This window comes from Triturus cristatus, chromosome 11 (assembly GCF_964204655.1).
Source record: "Triturus cristatus chromosome 11, aTriCri1.1, whole genome shotgun sequence".
In the NCBI taxonomy this organism is placed as follows: Eukaryota; Metazoa; Chordata; class Amphibia; order Caudata; family Salamandridae; genus Triturus; species Triturus cristatus.
The window spans coordinates 389,856,785-389,881,616 of record NC_140594.1 but is presented as its reverse complement, the minus strand read 5'-3'; the positions used below and the strand labels follow the sequence as shown (position 1 = coordinate 389,881,616).

The following is a 24,832-nucleotide window of genomic DNA, read 5'->3' as shown; positions in this document are numbered from 1 at the left end:
GGCTAGTCCATGGATTCACACAACAGAGGATAGGGAGGAGGGGGATGGGGCAGCAAGCTAACTGTTCAGAGAAGGCGGGTATTAGGAACTTTATTGTTTTTAAAACGTGTGTCTGTGCGAACTACTTAAAATATGAACAAGTATGCAGCATAATCTCACTTTTATTCAGGAAGAAGAGGACGTTTGTGACTGTGACCCCGGGCTCACTTGGCAGAAACATCCCCTGACCCTCCACCCCCTATCGCAAAATGTAATGCCCGTGAAAAGGGTAGGTGAACACAGTGTTATATAGAACATAGTCCTGAGAGCACGATTGAAAATGAAAACTAGATATAGTGTATGGTATAAACTATGCACCAAAAAGTGTGATATAAGATGAACCGGGCGTGAAATATAATATGCAATACATTGTGCGCAATTACAGATTCATTGGAGAGCGCGAGATAGCACAGGCACTAGCGCGTGCTATGCGTTATGCGCCTTGGAGTGTAATATGCACAGGGCAGTGTTGTGTAACCTAACTAGTCTCTAAAGTTGTAATATAAAATATGTGCTGGGGAGTGTAACGTTGCATATGCACTGTGACAAAGATATGGATCCCAGATTGTAATATGTATGGCATAGCACTGTGCGTTATAACATAGGCATCGAGGAAGGCACGTTAGATGGGGCAATATAACCCGTGCGAAGACAAGTGTGGCATGACATATTCACGGGGTGGTGTTACAGTGCACATGGGCTAGAGAGTGTCATAGCATATGCACTAGCTAGTGGAATACAACACAGAGGTGTGTGGCACTCAGCAGGCAATGGTGGGTGTCATACAGCATTGGGCTCTGCCAGGAGCGCGCTGTGACACTCAAGTGATGTTCGTCCCCTTTCCAGAGAGTAAAATAAAAAGTATTACACATCCGGCCGTGGATGTGTGTTTTATTAACCGTGAGGGGGGTTTCTTGCATAGTTTTTGTCGAATTGTTGTCGAATCCCCTTTGAATGGCTTGGTGTGCATGTGTATTAAATGTGCCCGTCAATAGCTACCCATGTTTGTATAAATAAACGACAAGGGTGTCTACCGGGATTAGGCACTGTAGGGCATCAGACATGTCAGAGCTTCACTAGTGGTGTAAATACATTCCACGTGGATTCATTGTATGCATAGTCGCCTTTTAATGAATATCACACAAATCGTCATGGTGATAGGTACGTACGATTTGTCCAGCATGTCCTTGGTGTGTCTATAAATATATATTTTTTTAAAATAATGAAAAACAGTGGCCGGCCCTGGGGATTGGGGTCAAAAAAATATAATTAGGAGACAGGCCCTGGGGGATGGGGTCATCAGGGCCAATAAATTAGAATAAGAAGGGGAACCACACAGCCCCCCTTCTTAAAAAATTAAAATAAATAAAAGACTGGCATCGTGCCGGAGGCCACGCCCCCTCCTTGCAGCACTCTGCAAATGCGCCCCCTGGCGAATTGTAAGTTGGGGAATTAATTCCTCTTTAATACTGAGGGTCCCTGAGGGCCAACTAGCCCAACAGGCATCTCCAGTATGCGCCAGGGAGCTGCGCTGCAGACAGGTGTTCTGAGGCCAAGCCCCTTTTTACACCTCTCTGCAACGCAGCTCTGTGGCGCTTACTGGAGGTACCTAGTGGTCTAGTTTGACCCTAGGGACCCTTAGGATTCAAGGGGACTTAATCTCTCAACTTAGAACAGCCACAGGGCGCGTTTACACAGTGGTGAAGGGAGGGGACGGGGCCTGAGGTGACGTGTGCAAACACGCACTATGGCACGTTTTAAATTGGGGATATAATTTCCCTTCAATACTGAGGGCCCCTGGGGGCTAACTAGCCCACCAAGTGCTTCCAGTAAGCGCCACTGAGCTGCATTGCAGAGAGGTGGTCCAGGCCGTGCCACTTTTTACACCTCTCTGCAACGCAGCTCTGTGGCACTTACTGGAGGTACCTAGTGGGCTAGTTGGACCCTAGGGACCCTCAGGATTCAAATGAACTTAATCTGCCAACTAAAAACGGACACAGGGCGTGTTTACACAGTGGTGAAGGGAGGGGACGGGGCCTGAGTTAACGTATGCAAAAACGCCCTGTGGCCTGTTTTAAGAGGTAGTTTTAATCCCCCTGCCCTATTATATACTAGGGGCTTACAGAGGAGGTCATGCTAATCACAGGGGGACCCCAACGCATAATGTATCCTAGTGTATGTAGGTGTTTTCACTGTATTCTAAGTGTCTTTTAACATAGCACTGGCTCTAGGACTGGTTAGTCAGACTCAGTTACCACCAGTATCCGTCTGAAAAAGTTGAGGGTACAGGATGATTTTGCAACAAGGCTTCTTTCTGCTCTTCTTTTTGTTCTTTCTGCACGTCATCCTTCTTCCTGCACTATTCTTCGTCTTTGAGGACTTCTGTTGCTTCTTTCTGCACTTCTTTTTTTTCTTTCTGTGCATTTTTTCTTCTTTCTTCACATGTCCTATCTCTGTAGGCATAGTTAGAAATTAGCATTTAAAAAACCTTTGAAATTCACAGAAAAAAACATAGGTTTCAGGCACATTATAGTTAGGAGTTAGCATTTAAAAAACCTCAGAAATTCACTGAAAAAACCATAGGCTTCAGGGGTGTTATAGTTAGCTGGACTTTTCACTTGTACAAAACCATTGAAATTCCCCCGTTATAGTTAGTTCAGCTAACTATAACTTGCGCGCCCGCAATGCACTGCTGATGACGTCACATATTACATCACTCATGACATGGTCAGTGACATCACTCATGACATCACTCATGACATCTCAAATGACATCACTGATGACATCACTGATGACATCATCCTTGTGATAGAGTGGCAGACCTCCTCTCACCCTAATATAACCTTTGATACACACATTCAAAAATAGAGACTAAAATTTTCAAAACAATGGACATACCAATACCAGTTACAACAACCTCTTCAGTAATTCTAAGATCCACATACACTCATTCACCAACAGTCCTATACAGTCACTCATACATGTACTCACTCATCATATGTACTCATACACCTATACATCCTGTTACACAATGCCACTCATCCATAGAGTTACTCACACACATAGTCACTCATGCTAATAAAGAATCAAACATACATTTACTTGCATATACAGTTATACACACACCACCACACTTACTTCTACGGAAACTTACACATACTTAGTCTTTTAAACAATCACTTATAGAAACACATACTTATTCATACAGGAACTCTTTCAATCTCTCACTCTCACATATACTCACTTATATACACCAATAGTCACATATACTAGTTTAAAACATATGTAGTTACTCAAAGACACTATTGAGACAGTCATTCACTCACTAACACACCCATACACACACTCATCCACCCATACAGTCCTGCACACATGCTGTCTTCAACACATACAGTGAGTCACTCATTCATGCACCTATGCACTACGTAATACCCCCCATCGAACCATGCAGACACTCAGACTGATACTCAAAAAAACAACTAATAACCTATATAGACACCCATGTAGCTACTCACCAACCCATGCAGCCACTTATACACAAAGTGAGAGACTGATACAGATATTTACATATTTAAACATTACTCACTAAGCCATGTATTCACTATGATACACTTAATCAGTCAGTTACACAATCAATTTTTCAAAAACAAATCATCCATTTAGACACTTATATACCCATTTATTCTTCCATCGACCTTGAGATATACATATATAAAACATATTTAATTTTCAGAAAAACACACATTCACTGGATGATGTCATCAGTGATGTCATCAGTGATGTCATTTGAGATGTCATCAGTGATGTCATGAGTGATGTCACTGACCATGTCATGAGTGATGTAATATGTGACGTTATCAGCAGTGCATTGCGGGCACGCGAGTTATAGTTAGCTGAACTAACTATAACGGGGGAATTTCAATGGTTTTGTACAAGTGAAAAGTCCAGCTAACTATAACACCCCTGAAGCCTATGGTTTTTTCAGTGAATTTCTGAGGTTTTTTAAATGCTAATTCCTAACTATAACGTGCCTGAAACCTATGGTTTTTTCTGTGAATTATATATATATATATATATATAATATACAGGATTAGCCACCAACTGCTGCTTCACGCAGGAAAAAGACGAAGAGCGGACCCAAGGTTCCTTGTGCAAATCAAGTGGCTTTTATTGCGTGCCCAGCAAGTCCGCCATTACGCGTTTCGACCCCAACTCGGGTCTTGATCACATGACGCGTTGCCTATGGTTTGGTCGACATTTAAAGTGATACATGCAGGAAATTACATCCACAGTTGAAGTGCAAATGCATAGTAAGTAAAGAGTTATTAGAAGCAGCAAGAGCTATCTATACATGTGCAAAACTTTACGAATTCAAGATATGACAATAAATATTTAAATATATAAATATAATCACAAATACTATAGTTAATACACAAATGTATATAAAATAGTTAATGTGATAAATAATGCGTAAAAGCCAATGGAAATCGTATTTGATGAAAACCAATGTTATTGACACTCAGGATGACAAATGGCATTTAAAATCTAAAAACAACCCAATGGAATTATGCAAAGCTAAAAATGCCTACTCTCATTTAGTAAATTTGCCAACCTGGTATAGACTCCATTGTGTCAGATAATTCATAATTTGTACATAAATTCATGTAATTATACTCTTTGCCGCAAAATGTAGTTGCAATCAAGCCCAAGTGGGCCATCGTGAAGTATACTTCAGTCAATAAATACCCTGCATAAAATCACTCAGTCGATCATTAATCAGTGCAAAATAGTGCTAAAAAAAGGGTGTAAAATGCAAAAAACATTTATAAAAAACTGTTATTTTCTTAATTTCATATATACACAAGGAGGTGTGCCCTACATAACACATTCATGGATAAAAAAACTAATTTTTTATAAACATAGCAGCTGATTTTTCCACAAAGTACACTTCTTGGCAAATTGTCCAAAATTCATTACATCAGAGACAAGTGTAAAAATCTTCGCTAGCATTCAACCCTGATGGAAACTTGGTGTCCAGCTCCAATATGTAACGTGTTTCCAGGAGGCGCAATTTCGCCTCCCGGTTTCCTCCTCTTTTGAGTGGTAAGATTGTGTCTATTACAAAATACTGGAGATGTTGTCATGTTTTCCTTAAAATGCCTAGCAACTGGATAGGCTTGATCTTTACCACTGATTGCTCTTATGTGCTGGAGTATCCGTTTGTGGGCCGGCAGCTTAGTACTGCCGATATATCTCAGCCCACAAGGACACTCCAGCACATACACCGCAAAATCAGTTTTGCAGGTAAATTTTTTGTTGATCGGAATGGGGTTTGATTTGAATGGGCTGCTATAGTGTGTTTTATTGCACCCAAACTTGCAAGCTTTACAGCTAGGACACTTTCTAAACCCCTTGCACAGTGCCATCCAGGTAGTCGATGAAAGCACTTCCGGGCTGCTCCTAACTAGGGCATTGCTCATTGATTTAGATTTCCTAAAAGTCAAGGCAGGCTTAGCTGGTACAAACCTGCCAAGAACCGGATCATCCTGTACCAGGTTCCAATTACGATAGAAGATTTTTCTGAGTGCCTGGTGTTGACTATTCTAGATGAGTATGATCCTAGGTTGGAGTTCTGTGGTGGGTATGCTGTCTGAGATCTGCTTAGGTTTCGGTATAAGTGCCTCCCTTCTAGAAAGGTTCCTAGTCTTTCTAATCGCACTGTCTATGATACTGGGAGCATATCCTCTTGCTATGAATCTCAGCCTACTTAACTCCTGCGGAGCCTCACAGTCAGAGTCTGTACTACAAATACGTCTGATACGCAGCATCTCCCCGTAGGGGATGCTGCGTATCAGGTGATGCGGATGATGACTGCTCGCATGCAGAACTGTGTTGCCTGCGGTAGGCTTTCTGAATAATCTAGTAACTATATATATATATATATATATATATATATTACCTACTGGTGGTCGCCAGTAGATAGTTACAGTTAGGACCAAGTTCCCATAGGAAATCTGAAAATTCTATTTTGAATAACTTTGGCGCCGGTTGACTTATCTTCGTGAAATTTTCAAAACTAATGGGGCGCTCCGCTCAGCTCCTACCCTGAAAGCCTCGCGGTGATTCGTCAAGCGGGGGCTGAGAAAAAAGGGGGGTCCCAAAACACGTATTCCCCATGCATTTTCCCATAGGACCTTTAGTCGAAGGTACAGCCCGAACGGCTGAACAGAATTACTTGAAATTTGGCAAAGAGGTAGTCCTCAGGTCAGGCATGTGACTTTTGCATATATGGTGTCAATCTGTTCAGTAGTTCCTGAGAAAATTGCAGTTAAAAGTACATAAATATCTATATGCGCGCACCATAATGTCCGCGAGCGTAATTCTGATTGGTGGTTAGATGTCAGTCAACATTCGAATCGGTCGAAATCAGGAAGTGTCAGACGCCATTTTGTGTGTGACAGTGAAAAAGAAAGGTGGAGAACGTGAAAAGGGGGCAGGGTAGAGAGTTCCTGACCCCCTAGCCTTTGTCAGGGGGTCCCTGAAGGGTGAAAAAAACATTCTATTTTTTTTTTTTAAATCGCGGGGTGCTCGCACCATGCGCGCACGGTGCGTGCACCGTGAAAAACCCTTAAAAAAAAAAAACATTTTAAACTGTTTATAAGTTTATAGAAGATATTAACTATGCTGTTCAACTTTATCCAAATTCAAAAAAATAGAGCTGAGCCATTCCATATTACAGGATACAGTCAATCTATAACTATATACATAGGTAGTTTATTGTAAAATAAATATATAAAAAATATAATAATACATACATAAATTAGCATTTAAAAAACCTTACAAATTCACTAAAAAAACCATAGGTTTCACACACGTTATAGTTAGAAATTAGCATTTAAAAAACCTTGCAAATTCACTTAAAAAACCATAGGTTTCACACACGTTATAGTTAGGAATTAGCATTTAAAAAACCTTGCAAATTCACTTAAAAAACCATAGGTTTCACACACGTTATAGTTAGGAATTAGCATTTAAAAAACCTTGCAAATTCACTGAAAAAACCATAGGTTTCACACATGTTATAGTTAGCTGGACATTTCACTCGTAAAAAACCATTGAAATTCCCCCGTTATAGTTAGTTCAGCTAAATATAACTCGCGCGACCGCAATCCACTGCTGATGACGTCACATATTACATCACTCATGACATGGTCAGTGACATCACTCATGACATCACTGATGACATCTCAAATGACATCACTGATTACATCATCCTTGTGATAGAGTGGCGGTCGCGCACGTTATATTTAGCTGAACTAACTATAACGGGGGAATTTCAATGGTTTTTTACGAGTGAAATGTCCAGCTAACTATAACATGTGTGAAACCTATGGTTTTTTCAGTGAATATATATATATATATATATATATATATATATATATATATATCCTCCAATTCTGTTTCCCCGTCAAGGCTGCCTCCTCGTGGCACCTGCCCCAGACAGTACAGACACGGACCGTATTCTTTGTGCAAATATTTATTTAGCTTGTTCGCGTGCTAGTCGCCATACCGTTTCGGCTCCACTAGAGCCTTGTTCACATGACCATATATATACAACCCATAATTAATCATGAATCCAAGTACAAAGAAAACAGCACTGCAATGTGGTTCACCTGTTGTTTTAATGTGTTAAAAGGACACAATACATTTTGTCCAAAGAGCCTTTGTCAAGTGTGTGTGTGTATAGATATATATACCAAAAAGAAGCAGAGAACTCTGGGGAGTTCCCAAGTTTTGGTGGGGAGCAGCTCCTTTATGGAGCACCCTACAAAACCAGTGACACTGTAAATGTGCTCACCTCAAATGTCTGCTTTTCTATCAAAGTTTTTAAGCATAGGATTAGCACAGTGCCATCCATACAGAGATAGAAAGGGGCAAAGTATTTTGCCATTTCTACAGCAAAGTCTTTAAGCATAGGTTTAACACAGTGCCATCCACGCTGAGCTGTAGAATGACAAAAGCCTTTCACCACTCCAGGCACAGTATTACAGGTTTGGATTGGGAAAATACCATCCAAGCCAACCTGGAATGAACAAAAGCAACCCGACACGTTCCTCGCCATTACTATAGCTCTTCAGAGAGGTTTAGCTTTGTCCAGACACGAGGGAGCACCCAGTATAAGTCAAAACAATACCCTTTCAGGCATAGAGTGCAGCATAAATGATGCAAATAAGAATCAGCGAACTCTGGTAGTTCGCAAATGTAGGTGGAGAGTAGCTCCTGTATGGAGCACCCTACTATACCAGCAACACTCTAAGTTTGCTCACCTCAAATGTCTGCTTTTCTATCAAAGTTCTTAATCACTGGATTAGCACAGTGCCATTCATGGTGAGCTAGAAAGGGATAAAGGATTTGACCATTTCTACAACAAAGTCTTTAAGCATAGGATTAGTACAGTGCAATCCACATCCAGCTGTAGAATGACAAAAGCCTTTCACCACTCCAGGCACAGTATTACAGCTTTGGGTTGGCAAAATACCATCCAAGCCAACCTGGAATGAACAAAAGCAACCCCCAACACTTGCCTCATCATCACTATAGCTATTCAGAGAGGTTTAGCTTTGTCCAGACACAAGGGATCACCCAGTACAAGTAAAAACCCTTTCAGGCATGCTTTTGTTCATTCCAGGTTGGCTTGGATGGTATTTTCCCAATGCAAAGCTGTAATACTGTACCTGGAGTGGTAAAAAGGCTTTAGTCATTCTACAGCTCGCGTGGATGCCATTGTACTAATTTTATGCTTAAAGAGTGTGCTGTAGAAAAGGCAAAAGACTTTGTCCCTTTCTAGCTCGGCGTGAATGGCACTGTGCTAATATGCCTTCAAATAATCTCTCAACCCCCCCCCCCTTCCGTATTGGACGTCTCTGAATTATGCTGCCACAAGTTGGAACATGAGGACCTTGCTCCCAAAGAGTGGAAGTGTATTGCCTGCATTCCTGTGGCTGGAGAGCCAGGCACTGAAGTGAACTGGATAGAGACAGGCCTCCCTTAAAAAAAATCCATAAGGGCCTTGTTAGCAAAGGTCTGCTAATGAGGTCCTCCTGAGTATTGCAGTTTGGCAGATGGTAGGGATGAGGGGTGGGACTGTAGTTTCTGTTCTTCAAGGTGAGGAAGTTCATAGGCCCTTTTTCACTCCCTGGTTATTGTTTCTGTAAGGGGATGGCCACCAGGTGCAGAGAGCTAACACTTCATTGTGCCCATGTTTGGATGGTCCTGCTTGGTCCCATTGCTTCATACTGTTAGAACCATCACTTTGCACAAAAGGCGTGCCTGGTGATCAGCCTAAAAATGGCATTTGAAATCAAACCAACCCAAATCTATTCTGAAACCTTAGACAGTGGATCCACATTCCCTATCTGGAAAATGTGTATAAAAATGGGATACAAACCACTAAACTTGTCTCACTACCAAGTTCTTCAAGACCAAGAAAGGAAGTGCTCCACAGAGCTAATGGGATTAGTGGTGCCTTGTTTAAGATGTGTGAATCTCTGGGCCCCACTTTTAACTCTTTATTTTAATACTGTCATTATTACTTCTATTCCGGAGTCTTGGCGACATTCTATTATTGTTCTCGTTTATAAAAAGGGGAGCAGAAGCAACCCCTCCTGTTATCGGCCTATTAGTTTAATACAAATAGAGGTAAAAATTATCGGCAGAGTTATACTGAACAGGTTAACCGAGTGGTCTAAAGCACAAAATATATTATTAGACATTCAGTGCAGCTTTCGTGAGGGGAGGGGAACTGTTGAGCAGAACGTTAATCTCGATCTTATCATCAATAAATATGTTACGACAAAGAAGGGTTCTCTTCATCTCGCATTCATGGATCTCAGCTCTGAGTTTGATTTGAACAGAGAGAAACTATGGGCAGAGCTGAGATCCATGGTGGTTGATGGGTGTCTGGTTAATTTCCTCTGGGACCTCCATTGCGGTTTGACAGCTTCAGTGCGCTATGGTGGCAATGGCGTATGTACTAAGCACTTTGCACTCAGGAAGGGGGTCCGGCAGGGCTGTATTTTGGCCCCTTTTTTTACTATGTATGTTAATCGTCTTGAAAAAGCACTCACGGTACAGGGCATAGACATTTCAAGAGACCAGGGCACATTGCTCCAGATGATGCTGTTTTAATTTGTACTGCTAGAACCCTACAGCAGCTTTTAGATTTGTCTTTTGACTTCATGAGTACTTTCTATTTGCGCACTAATTTTATTAAGTCTCAGGTAATGATTTTAGGACTAAAAAATACGAAAAGCATAACTTTTTCTGTGCAGGGCCACACATTGTCTAAGGTTGACAATTTTAGTTACTTAGGTATTTTAATTGATTCAAAACTTAATTTGCAACCTCTTCTTAAGAAGAACACTGGTAATTTGATAAGAGCCTGTGCTGATGTGAATGAATTTTCTTCCCTCTTAGGTCAAAAGCCATTAAAAATCATGCTGGATGTCTATAGTGTATACCGATATCAACTTTTAGCAGCAAACTTTGGGGTTATGTCAATATTGATCCTCTGGGAATTGCAGAGAATACATTTCTTAGAGGGCTCTTGGGTTTGGGATAGTCGAATCCCACATAAATTCTCCATGAGGAGTTGGGTCTGCCATACATCGTAGATTACATTCGATTGCACCCTCTCTTGCTTTGGTGTAATGTCTGGTTAAAGGATGTGTTAAGTTTGAACAGATTCATTATATTAGACTGCATGAAATTGGATTGTCTACCTAAAATTCCCTGGCTGGTATATATTCGAGAGAACCTCTCGTACCTCGGTAGACCCGAATTATGCTTTAATACTGCCAGTATTACCAAACATGTTATTGTGTGGCTCAAGGAGGCTTATCTCCTTCGATTGACTTCAGAGAAGGAAGCAAAGTCCTTGACCAAGACCCTAGTTTGCAATTTTATTATGGTTAAATCAGTGCCTAGGAATGAGCCATACTTACTCTCAGACTTGCCTATTTTTCACGGTCGTCTTTTGACCTTTTTTAGATTAGCTTTGTTTCACCAGCTGTTGTATACTGATGGAATATGGTATAAATATACTGAGCCCCCTTTATGTACTTGCAACCTGCCTTTTAAATGCAATACTTTGCACATCGTTATGATTTGTCCTTTGTATGAACATCTTCGACACAAGTTTTTAAAATAGTTTTTTTTCACACTCATGGTTTTTATCAGGCCAGGCCATCAAGATTCACAACCAGTTTGTTACAATATGTCAACGTTTCTTTTAGGGGTTTATAAAGCTATTAATCAGGTACAATGCTGAGTTATGATGTCTGATGAAACTATTATGATATGTCCTTGCTTTTTATCATGTTGGTTTTTATGTATTGCTTTGTTATTGTTTTTACTGTACTTGTATGATTTTATTGATAAAATCGAATAAAGTTTATGATGATGATGATGAGTGTTGCACAGAGTACTCAAAGGACTTCAGTGGGACTACATCTGGTATGTACCGGACAGCCAGTTTCCCAGAGGATAGGGGCGACCACTTAAAGTCTGTACATTCCTCAGGATGAGCTGAGGATCTGCCTAGTGTCTAGAAGCCTGCCGGCTTTCTGAGAGAGGGAAGGAGAGTGCCTGGCCCTGCAAGGGCAGAGACTGTCCAGGAGGAGAAGCCAAGTGTGTGTGAGGAAAGTGGACTGCCATGGAGAGAAAATTAAAGCCAGACCAAATTGCTTTGCCAGTGCTTGGCCGTGATATGGTGGTAGAGATAGCAATGGTGCTGGTAGTGGAGGTGGAAAAAGTGATTGTATGGGTAGTGGTGCCTGCCTCACTACTCATGGTATTGATTGTGGTGTTGTGGAACTGGTGTTGGCATTGATATTGTGGTAATGGTGATGGCGTGGGATTTCTGGTGGTGGTATGGGTGGTTATATTGGCATTGATATGGGGTGTGCTGGAAGAGTATGCATTGCTGGTGAGTCCCTTTGAAAGGCCTGTGGTGCTGGAGCCAAGTTAAGTGCATGTTCGGCATGTCTAGCATGTAGCTGACGCTCACATAGTTCTACGGACACCTACCTGAGAGGTGACTTACTCCGTTACTGGTTTCCTGCACGGCCCATCAAACCCAGATAGTCAAAGTCTTCATGCATGTTTTTCTGGTGAGTGGGCACCTGTGGCTTTCACGGTTGTACTGGTGTGTCTTATTCCAAATGTCATGTAGTATTCCCACACTGAAATCACAGACTTTTTCGAGACTAGTGTCATGTTATTTGGTGTTCTCGCAGTCATGCTATTTCCGCACACATGTGGTGGCTTTTCTACACCCGTATCATGTTACTTTCTCACTCACCTGTCAGAAGCGGTACTACACCTTGCTTCTTCCATTTGCTTGCTCTGTTGAAATCGACAAATCATCGGTGGCTGCTGTTATTGTGAATCAGTGTTTTTAAATTGTCAGTTTACTTAGCTGACAACGTTACCATCCTCAGGTCTGTATGGCTACAATGAATTTTCTTTGTTTTCTCATGAATGTATCCATGCATCAAAGGCCACTGGTGTATCTGTATATCGTACACACATTTATATTTTGCTGATGTGCTAAGGACCATCCCAGAAGTCTGAAAGGACCTAATTGATGTCTTCTATTTCCCTCCAGCAGGTTTGAAGACGTCCCTGCAGAGCAGTGCAGCTGTGTCTCAGAAGGGCTTCCCGCTATCTCCCTAATGCAAGAAAGCACCAGGGCAAGAAGGTGAACTGTCAAACAGTTGGGTGGACAACCACAGAAGCCCTGGGTGAGCACTGGGGATCTATCCGCTAAATGCCTGATGAACAAACTGAAGACCCTGTGAAGTGAGAGGCGCTTGTGGAGTATCCTGAAGCCCCTGTACATGTTCAGGCTGGTGTTGCCATAGCTGCAGAAAGCATAGTCTGGCATTGCTTTATCTGAAGAGAAGGTGATATAATTCTGGTTTTGTGGCTAACTTGCAAAACGGTGTGTAATATCAAGTTTACCCATTCTCTATCCTGTGCTTGTCTGGAATTGACCACAAATGGAATCATCTGGGGATTCGCTTAGACAAGCGAAGAGCGCCAACTAGTGGTAACGTAAGTAAAGAAACTAAGTGTGCTAAAATCAAGAGCCTTAAATCAACCTGGATTGACTGAATGCAAGAGACTTCACCAGTTATAACTTTGCTCAAGAGAATAGAATCAGCCCATGACAATGCAAGCCAAGTTACGAGATTCAATCTGCAATAATTTATGATTAAACAAACAACAAGCAGTTTTGGCATAAACTTGGACAAGGGGGCCAAAATGTAGCACCAAAGAGGGAACTTAAAGCCAGCAATCCATATCTTAATGGGATACCACCTGTGCCCCCTAAGCAGCATGGGTGCGCTCCTTTTGGACTGACCGCAGCCATGGATGTCTTGTTCGTTGGATATTTTCTACTTCTCCTGGTGGGGCTTGGAATGCCACTAAAGGGAGCAGTGTTCTCTCATCACAGTGAGGCTTCGTGGCTTTCCAGACGTTCCATGGTCCCTGTCAAGCCCATTAGCCGTCGTAATCCTCAGGCTATCATCATTGGTGTGAGGAAAGGTGGCACACGGGCCCTGCTTGAAATGCTTAACCTACACCCGGATGTGGTTGCAGCTACATCCGAGGTGCACTTCTTTGACCAAGATGAAAACTATGACAAAGGATTGGCCTGGTACCGATCCCAGATGCCCCCATCACTGCCTGGACAAGTGACAGTGGAGAAGACTCCAGGCTACTTTTCCTCGCTCAAGGCCCCAGAGCGGGTCCATGCCATGAACAGCTCAGTGCACCTTATTCTCATTGTGCGTGACCCTGTGGAGCGGCTAGTGTCGGACTACACACAAGTGCTGCACAATCGCCAGGAGCGAGACAAGCCCTACCAGCGCCTTGAGAATATCCTGCTACGTGGTGGTCAACTAAACACCCAGTACAAGGCTATCCAGCGCAGTCTGTATGCAGTCCACCTGGCGCGTTGGCTGCGCTTCTTCCCCCTGGGTCACATCCATGTTGTGGATGGAGGTAACCTAATCCGGGACCCACTTCCAGAGCTGCGCCGGGCAGAGCGGTTTCTGGGGCTCCCTCCTCGAATTACTCCGGCTAATTTCTACTTCAACCAGACTAAGGGATTTTACTGTCTGCGGGGAGAAGGTGGCCTCCAGAAGTGCCTGGATGAATCCAAGGGGCGTCCACACCCAGCGGTGGAAGGTGCTATCCTGGAGCGGCTCTGCACTTTCTTCAGCCGGCACAACGAAGATTTCTTCTCCATGGTTGGGAAGACTTTTAACTGGTGTTAGTTGGAAAGAGAATGGAGGCAGCCATCATGGGTGGGTTGGGGGTAGTTGTGGGACCACAGCAAACATCTACCCCCAGATCCATCTTAATCACGCACAGCTGCTCTCCTCTCTTAGCTCCTTTCCCTGGCCCCTACCATTATTTGCCTTCTTCAATTCAGAGCTAGTAGGAAAGCATTGGAAAGGTTCCCACTAGCCATGCCTGAATCTGGACGGGATTTGTGATGTCCCAGAGGGCTAATCAACTTGTATGAATCCCAGATCCCTAAAGAGAAATTGGGAGGTCGATGTGACTGGTCCATCACGCTTGCGGGAGTCTGTAACTGTGGTGTGTCTCATTCAATCAGACAAAGGGAGCTTCCTTCACTAACTAGTCAATCCCAGCACCAGACCTTGATGGAGTGTCTGTACACCTCAGACACATAGGGCTTTTCTAAAAATACCAGGACGAACAAAATGCAGTCTGTCTGCATACCTTACAAATAAGAACCTCTGTCACTTACATACCACCCCAGCAGCACCACAATCTATTGTGGGGTGTCTGCAGTCTTTACAGACAGAGAACCTCTGTTACTCACATACGATGCACAGCATCACCAGAGCCCAAATCTGTTTGAACACCTTACCAACAAGGACCTTGTTACTTACCACCACCAGCAGCACATGAGCCTAATGTGATGTGTCTGCACACCTTACAAACAGAGGGCTTCTGTTACAAACAGATGTGGCAGCACCACCAGAGCCTAATGTGGTGTATCCACACATCTTACAGGCAGGGCACCTCTGTCACTTGCATAACACCTGCAGCACCACCAGAGCCTAATGTGGTGTATCCACACATCTTACAGGCAGGGTACCTGTCACTTACATAACACCTGCAGCACCATCAGAGCCTAATGTGGCGTATTCACACATCTTCCAGGCAGGGTACCTCTGTCACTTGCATAACACCTGCAGCACCACCAGAGCCTAATGTGGCGTATTCACACATCTTCCAGGCAGGGTACCTGTCACTTACATAACACCTGCAGCACCATCAGAGCCTAATGTGGCGTATTCACACATCTTCCAGGCAGGGTACCTCTGTCACTTATATAACACCTGCAGCACCACCAGAGCCTAATGTGGTGTTTCGACACACCTTACAAACAGGGAACCCCTGTTATTTACAAACCACTTACACCACCATCATATCTAAATGTAGTCTGTCTACACACCTTTCGCACAGGGAAAGTGGATCTCTATTACTTACATTGTGCCTGCAGCACCACCATAGCCTACACAGTATGTCTGCACAACCCACAGATGGTGGACATCACTTGTTAATATACCATTCCTTGCACCACCAGGGTCCAATGCTGACCGTTTGCACGCCTGACCTTGAGCAGGTCTCACCAATCAGCTAGTCATAGCTCAGTGGCCAAAACGCAAGCTGTCTTAGAGGCACTAGTGCTAATTAACTGTTCTCAGGATGGAGGCTTAATTCATTGTGTTTGCTAATCTCACTGTCGTAAAGCCTTTCTTGTTAATCAAACATTATGATCAACAAACCTTTTCCAGTGCCAGAGACTAAATAAGTGTCCACAAACCTCAGGAAGAGACCATCTTTATAACTAACTAATAACTGCACACACTTGCCAGCACAGCAGAGGGCACAAGCTATTATTTTCGTAAAAATGGAGCCTCTGTATCACTAAAAGCCATTCCAGAGCAGCAAGAACCAAATGTAGTGCCTGGTTGCCTTGAAAACAGGGAGCTTCTGTTTCACTAAAAACCGTCCCCAGCAACTAGAATGCAGTACGGCGCCTGCACTTGTCAGAGCTATGGAGCTTTCCTGTCACTAAAAGCCACCCCTGCAGCAAGAACTTGATGACATACCTGCACGGCTCGGAGTGAGTGAGCTTCTCTTTCAATAAAAACCACCCTCAGCCACAAGAACTCGGTGTAGTGCCTACAAACCTCAGAGGTAAAGATCTTCTCTGTCATTGAAACCACCCCCAGCAACACAAACCTAATTCAGGGCCTGCAAGCCTCAAGGGAATGGAGGTTCTGTATCGGTAAAAACCACCCCCGGCAACAAGAACCCAGTGTGCACACCTCAGGGGCAGGGGACCTCTCTTTCACTAAAAATCTTCCCAGCAACAATAACCGAATGCAGTGACTGCATGCCATAGAGGCATGGAGCTTCCCTTTCACTAAAAAATACCCCCAGCTACAAAAACCCAATGTGATTCCTAGATGCTTCAGAGGCCGGAGGCTTCTCTTTCACTAAAACAACCCCCGGAGAGATGCCTACTACTCAGGTATATGCTTACTTACTTGGCACCAAAATGTATCTGCTTCTTGACAACATCAATACAAATATATTGTTAAAAGAAACGCCCCTAGACACAAGAACCCAATGCAGTGCCTGCACACCTTACAGTCTTAGAACTTCTCTTTCAGTAAAACCATCCCCAGCAACTTAAACCCAATGCAGTGCCTGCACACCTCCGAGGCATAGAGGTTTTGTTTCCCTAAAAACACCCCGAGCAGCAACAACCCAATGTGGTGCCTGGATGCCCCAGAGGCGGGGAGCCTCTCTTTCACTAAAAACCACCCCCAGATACAAGATCCCAAAGAAGTGCCTCAAAGTCATGAAGCTTCTCTTTCATTAAAACCATCCCCAGCAACTTAAACCCAATGCAGTGCCTGCACACCTCACAGGCATAGAGGTTTTGTTTCCCTAAAAACACCCCCAGCAGCAACAACCCAATGTGGTGCCTGGATGCCCCAGAGGCGGGAAGCTTCTCTTTCACTAAAAACCACCCCCAGATACAAGAACACAAAGAAGTGCCTGCATGCCTCACAGTCATGGAGCTTCTCTTTCACAAAAAACATCACCAGCGGTACAAACCCAATGCAGTGCCTGCACACCTCAGAGGCATCAAGCTTCTCTTTCAATAAAAACCAGCACCAAGAATCCAATGAAGTGCCTGCACACCTCAGAGGCATCAAGCTTCTCTTTCACTAAAACCATCACCAGCACCAAGAACCAAATGCAGTGCCTGCACATTTTCAGGGCGAGGGAGCTGCTCTTTCACCTAAAAGCACATCTAGCAAATAGAACACAGTTCAGTGCTGGTACACGTTAAAGGCAGGGAGCTTCACTTTCACTGACAAAGCAATCCTTATCACTGCAACATAAAACATAGTGCCTGCAGGCTCCTGATGTTTGTGAGTTTGTGGTATACACAACCCTTGGTTGGGCGACTCTTATTAACAAACCAGCACTCCAGCCTAAGAGGTGGGACGTGAGTCTGTGTGTGTGTGCTCGCACACAGTTCTGTGCAAGATCTAAATGTAGTGTCTGCACTACTAATGGAGCCTCTCTTACTTACAAACTAACATCACAGCATGAAAATGAGTGGTTTTACAACTGAGAGCCTTGGATCTGTCTGTCACTAACTAACCATCCCCATCATGCAGTGGGCGTACACCAGCTAAGCAGGAAGCTTTTACATCTGTAACTATAATCTCCAGTACAAGTGCCAACCCAGTGGATGCACACAACAGAGACAGGAAGTTTCTTTCTTATTAACAGCTCACTTCGAAAAACACAGCCTGATGCTGAGCCAGCTAAAATATGATTCAAACCTGTCTAAACAATTGGGGAACAGTTCATGTTGAATAATTTGATCCATTTATAAAAAAATAACTCAAAATGTTAAAAGGATGTGATCCCTCATTCCAGCAGTGGAAATATATAGCATTATTTGTGGCTCATGTTGGTCAAATTATTGGCTTAGATCACAAAGTTCCAACAAACAAGTGAAGTCCTACCAGCTCCAACAGAATATGTCAATCTATACGGCAGACAAACTCATGTTATAATCCTGCATTTATATCTGCTGTAGGTAAGTATGCTGTTTGTCTGAGCTGATAGCACAGAAGCATGATGGAAGGCCTCCTCATAAAATTAAATAAAGTGTTTTTCAGTCTAAAAAAGAGTTCAAAACTCCTAAATGTATATGAGTCTTCATTGTATTTCAATGCTGTGTTGTTAACCAGATTTGCACTGGTGTGGTTTTCTTACAGGAAACACGCATAAGAATAATTTATGGTTTTAAGAAATAGATTTTCTATTGTCTGCTTTATTAATCATAATTTCCCTCAGCTATTCTGAGATAGCGTTAGTGTTAGTGCAGCACCCAAAATATAAAATGCAGGCACATACTTGATTATTTATTGTTCAAGTGTATGCAGAGCTACACACTAAATCTCATAGAGTATTGTGGAAAATTCCATTTTAAATAACCCAAAATATGTCTCTTTTCTCTGTACCTCAAACAGCAAAGATTTGGATACATGATCAAAGTACCTTGTTTGAACAAATGCTTTGTTTTTTAATTGTTGTTACATTTAAATTTGAAGTAATTTCTAAGGCACAATGGACATTTACTTATGTTTCAACAAATGTCATTAAGGGGCTTTGAACTCTCGTGATAATTCGATCAATTTGTGTCTATGGTACGAAATGAATAAAGACAGCTGTAAACCTATGATAGATGTAAGTGTGAATAAATGCAAAAAACAACAAATTAAGTCTGACGTTTGTAGAGTTGGTTTGAAACATCAGTCTTGAGCCTGTGTGCGATTTGTTCGACTTTCTCTGATTAGAACAATTATTGCAATCATTTGAACGTAAGGTCAGGCATTTAAATGTTTCACAGATTTAATGCACACCTCAGAGGCAGGGTAGCATAAAAGCCTGAAACTAGGCAAGGAGGTTCTCTATCACTGGCAAACAGGCACAAAATGCTTATGCAATGCATGTGTGCCACTGAGGCAGTGAGCTTCTCCGTTACTAGCAAACAACCCCATGTACAGGGCCTTATGCAGGGCATGCACACCATTGAGACAGAAAGCTTCTCTGTCATGAACAAAACCACCCCAAGTACAGTGCGTTATCCAGATAATGTACATAACTGAGGCAGAAAACTTCTCTGTCATAACAAACCATCCAAAGTACAGAGCCTTATGCCGCACATGCACAAATAATAGGCAATATACTTCTCCTCACTAACAAACAATCCCAGAAACAGACCAACCAAGAGCCTGGGAACTTCTAGATCATTAATAAACCATCCCTACCACCCAGAGCCTAACATAATGTGTGCTCACCTCCGAGGCAAGGAACTTCTCTGACTAAAAACATAAAAGCACAAGATGTACACAACCCACAGGCAGGGCGCTTCTCTTACTAACAAACCTGCACCAGAGGCAAAAGGTATTGGGGTGGGATGTGTGTGTGTGCTGCAAAGGTTGTAAGTATATGTGTACCAGGCCATCTCCAGCAAAAAAACAACCCACTTCTGAAAAGACTGTTTGTGAGCACCGATACACACACCCAGAGATAGGGAGCATCTCTATCACCAGCAACCCATGTGCACCACCAAAGCCATTAGGAACTGCACACCCCGGAGACAGGAAGCTTTTATCACTAACAAGCACCAGTATGAAATGTGATGCTAGTAAGAGTGTATTTTTTGGAGTATCTAGCGGTGTTTGTTCAATCATGTGTTAGTCTTTCAGAGGAGAATCTGCATGGAGTTTCCTGAATTGTTCACTTGTGTTCTCCATTCCATGACTGCAGCCGTTTGTATTTTTTGTTGTTGATAATTTACAATAAAAGAGATGGCTATCGCACATGCCTCTTGCTTATTATTGATATGTACTTATTTAAATGTGGAGTAAAAGTGTTTGAAATATATAATTGAGGGGCAGCCAGTGGGGACTTATGTAGTAACTTAGGCATTATCAGGGGAGGCGGGAGATAAGAAATATTAGATAGACAATAAAATACTGAGGATGGACATCCAATGCCAGCGAAAGAATGAGATATTAAAAAGACATTCTAGTTCTTGAGGGAGATGCATCCAAAGCAGAGGGAGAGAGAGTGAGATGTTAAAATCTCACAGAGAAAGGAGTGCATATCTAGTACAAAAGAGAGAGGAGAAATATTACCCTCCGGTATTTTACTGTCTCTTTTTTATCCCCCTCCTGTGTGTCATACATCCAGTGCAGAAGGAAGAGGGATTCGTTTTGAGAGATGTGGAAATATCTCACAGACATTTATTAATTACAGGAAGGAAAGAGGGTATATCATAGAGACATTGAAATACATGAGTGTTATAAATCCAGTAAAGGTGAAGAGCAGAGATATTCGAGAGGCATTTAAATAGATCATAGGTGTAAATCCTGTAGAAGAGGGAGGGGAGAAATCTTAGAAAAACATTAGAATATATCAGGGTTATAAATCCATTATAAGAACAAGAAGGAATATCTACAAAAGAGTAATGTAAATACCACCTGGGTATAAATCCAGTGAAGGGGGCAGAATGGATATATGAGAAACAGAAATGTAAATACCTCCAGGGTATAAAACAGTTAAGGGAGGGAGAGGGAACATACCAGAGAGAGGTATTTAAATACCTTCAGAGTATAATCCAGTAAAGGGGTGAGAGAGAATATATTAAAGAAAAATGTAAAATGCTCCAGGGTATTTCAACACCAGTTATACACACCCACACTCCCTTTGATTGGCCTGCCCACCATAAGGGTTGGGTTCCTTATTACCAGAGAGATGGAAAGGTTGAAAATGGGGATTCATAATGTGGGGGACTGCCATGAGAATGGAGAACTTAGGGATTTGGACTCTGATTGCGGAAGATGGTCTGCCCGAGTCCCAGTTCCGGTATATTGAGCTTTGTTGCAGTCGTTTTGCTTATGTTTGGGGGTGGCCCCAAACGTATATCATGGCTATATATGTCTCTTCTTTCCATGACAAATAGCAGACTACCACTTTAAGAGCTTTCTGAGCGGGAAAGATAGGCAAAGAACTGAGGGACATGGAATGGAAGTCTGTACTTCAGTAGCATCATAGAATCTCCAGGAATACCAGGCACACCACATGCAATTTAACAATCTCCACACCACATACTTTACACTGCATAGATTAAATGTAATTGACAGGACAGAAGCCAAACGGTGCCTTATGTGTGCCGTAATAGATGTAGATTTTATTCACATGCCATGGAGTTGCTCAGCAATAACCAGCTTCAGGCGGTCAGTTACTGAAGAAATAGAGACCTGGAGAGGACTGACGTGCGTAGGGTAGATATATCCTTGCTGGGTATATAGGCTCTGCCAAAGGTAAAGAATGTGTTCTCCAGACCTGGCCCTAGTGTTTGGTAGGCAAGCCATAGCGATGCTCTGGACGTCCATGGAGGGGCCTCCTCAAAGCAGATGGAATGAAGAGGTCAAGAAATGGGAGATGGCAGAAGGGGGGATCTTGCGTGGCGAAGGTCAGAGGAGACAGCCTAAACGCCCCATTGCTCAAATGTGGAAGGGACGGTAGACTCGTTTACTGGGACTGTTGATTGAAGATAAATCCCTCAGACATTTTGCATAGCAAATGCCCGGTAGAGGGCTTAGAGGTACTGCACTGTGTCTGACCTGTGGTCAGTAGAGTTAATATGCTGAGGACAGTTGTTAAACTATGGGGCAAGTAAGGATTGATGCCTACAGGTGCTAGATTGGGAATAAGATACAGAGGCGGGCTGTAAAAGTTGTTTTGAAGTTCTTGATTTATTGAGTTAACAAGCCAATTTCCATGCATTGCAGAATTCACTCGATCCAGTCCCGAGCACATATTTTAGAGAAATTGAAGGGCTTCAACGTGATCTCTTATGGGACGGGAAGCCACGTATCGCACTTCATAAACTCACACTCAATTGGTACGATGGGGGCATCAGCCTGCCTGATATTCAGAAATATTATTGGGCAGCGCATCTTGCTGCTATTAACCACGTCATATACGGCTGGCTGGATGACCCTGGATATAACCTGGATAGGTGGCTTCTCCCCAGGGGAACATATAACCGAGTGCTCTATTCCAAGCCGGGTAGATATGCACTTACGGGACCCACTGAACACTCCACTGCTGTTTGGCATGCAGCCAACAGATCATTGGGATGGGAGCAAAAACCCACGTTGGCAATTCCTTTGTGGGACTCACAAATGCTATGGGACTTGTGACAATCAAAGGGATTTGATAAATGGGAACTAATCGGGATCTCACGTATCGGAGACCTGTGGGACAAGGGCAAAGTGAAACCCTTCGCCACGCTTCAACAACAGCATATGTTAGCGGACTCAGAGCGTTTCCGCTATGCGCAAGCCAGTCATGCCCTTTGCTCGCTTCTTCCAAGGGGCTCCTCCCTTCCAGAGGCCTCCCCCCTAGAAGATAGGTTACTTGATGGTCACCTACCCTAAAAGACTATATCCTTAATATAGAAGAAACTGATAAATAATATGGACAATCCCCTCCTTGCACTACGGGAAAAATGGGTGAGCGATGGCATTGAAATGGATGATGAAGAGTGGCAGGAAGCAGTGTCCTCCCCGAAAATAGTCGCAATCCCAGCACGCCTCAGGTTGGTGCAACTTAAAATCCTTTACAGAGTTTATGTCACGGGACCTCGATTGCTACGTATGGGAGTCTCCGAGGGAGGGAATTGCAGAAGAGGGTGCATGCAGTTAGGCACATTTCTCCACATAATCTGGGACTGTGACCATATCCAACCCTACTGGCGCAAGATACATGAAGTAGTGGGTGAAGTGTTGGCAATCCTCCTCCGCCCAGAGGCCCGTAGGTGCCTTCTAAACATCTGGGAACCCACAGACCTCAACACATATCAAACGCAGTGGGTCACACTAGGGCTAATGGTAGCAAAAGGAAATATCGCACAGCTTTGGGGAGCCGCACAGGCGCCCACGATTGTGGGCTGCAAAAAAGATCTTGATTGGTGCATGTACAGGGAAAAAACGGTCTTTATATCCCGTGGGTGCCCCCGAAAATGGTCCAAAATTTGGAACCCCTGGAATTCTTATCGAGGGAATATATGTACCCCGCCCCGTGGTATCGAGGACGAAGATGCCCCTACTCCGTAACATCCAATGAACAGTAATGCTGTATTTGTGATTAAATGCCTGTCTCCATTGTATGTACACATGCTAATGCCATTGTATTGTATGTTTTTGTCGATGATTGTTAATAAAAAGATTTATAAAAAAAAAAAAGGTCAATTTCCACTACAGGTTGTACTATTCTTATGCATCACTAGATGAAATGGTCAAATGTAGATGATAGCTGTAATGTAATGAAGTGAACCTGGCATACTGTAGCGGTACCTGGAATAACAATGGGACAGAGTATATATTATACTGGACATCCATGTTTAAAATGCAATTAAATTAAACTAAAAGAAATTGCTCCAGGTTATAAATTCAGGACAGGTACGAATGGGATAATTTAAGAGACATTTAGGGGCATATTTATCAAGGCAAAACCTATAATGAGATATACCAAGCCACGCAAGGCCACCTTGCCTGGTCCTGCCTGGCTTGGTAAATCTGGAGTAATGCAAGTCAGCGCAAGTCGCTGCTTTGATTTAGTCTGCTCCAGGTGAGGCGTTCCATGAGTGGAGCGTGGGTGTTCCCAGCAAAGCGCAGCCCTGTGTCCTACATAAGGGGTAATTCTATCACTATTATAGGGTCGGAACTCGATTGTCCTGTACCGCAGCAGGTACAGGAAACATTTTAGGATTGGGCACCTCCACTGCACTATCTCTATTTGGAATCAGTTGTAGGGTAGGGACACTTGCCCGATCCTGATGAAAAGCCATAGACCCTGCTGGGCAACCAGGCATAAAACATGTTGACCCAACGTCACTCTTGTTGAAGCTGTCGAGGTACATTATTTCCTACGACACTTCCCTTGTTTTTACTGTGTCAAGGAGACCACTATATTAAAATACTTCTTGTTACCCCTTAGGCTATCTTAACCACCTAATACACCACCCTACACCCACATCCTCACTTACACTCATCTTTACGGCTAAGATCAGAAGATCTCTGACAAAGAGCCCCACAGTGGGGCCTGTCGGGCATTGCAGCGCCGGCCCGATGAGGAGCAGGCCTATGAGGAAGCATGCAGCAAACACAAAGAGATGATAGACGGAGCGCTGAAACTTTTCAGGCACTCACCCCCAGTCACAGATCTGGGTAGAATCCATCAGCGTTCTTTAGCTCACTTCGCCACAGATCTGGGTTGAATCCATCATCGTTCTTTAGCTCACTTCACCACCCCTGTTCAGACCCAGCCATATGCAAATGATTCTTGACCCTGTTCCTCATGGGAACATTCCAGCCCAAACTGACAAGCCAGGTCTTCCCTGGACCAGAAACCAGCATCCTGGGACCGGTTATGGGGTAACACCCCTCATCAGCCAAGCTAGCTTGAATCCACTGGCAAAGTGAGCAAGGGACCCCCATCTGGCCATACCCTGCCAACTTAGGGCGAACAAAGCAAACACAAAGAGATGATAGACGGAGTGCTGAAACATATA

The 24,832-nt window shown here is 43.3% G+C and overlaps 1 protein-coding gene across 3 annotated transcripts in view; it reads left to right on the top strand.

The window, feature by feature from the left end:
• The window catches only part of LOC146784251 (heparan sulfate glucosamine 3-O-sulfotransferase 1-like), a 78,636-nt gene extending 58,567 nt beyond the window's left edge, over positions 1-20,069 (top strand). For 2 of the 3 annotated variants that reach the window (XM_085634867.1, XM_085634869.1), the window contains exon 2: positions 12,710-20,069. In XM_085634867.1, the coding sequence (XP_085490993.1) occupies positions 13,473-14,384 (912 nt within the window). In that variant the 5' untranslated portion in view covers positions 12,710-13,472 and the 3' untranslated portion in view covers positions 14,385-20,069. Of the gene's footprint in view, positions 1-12,706 lie in introns of all 3 variants that reach the window. The other variant, XM_085634868.1, reaches the window with a different exon arrangement.
• The last annotated feature ends 4,763 nt before the right edge of the window (positions 20,070-24,832 follow it).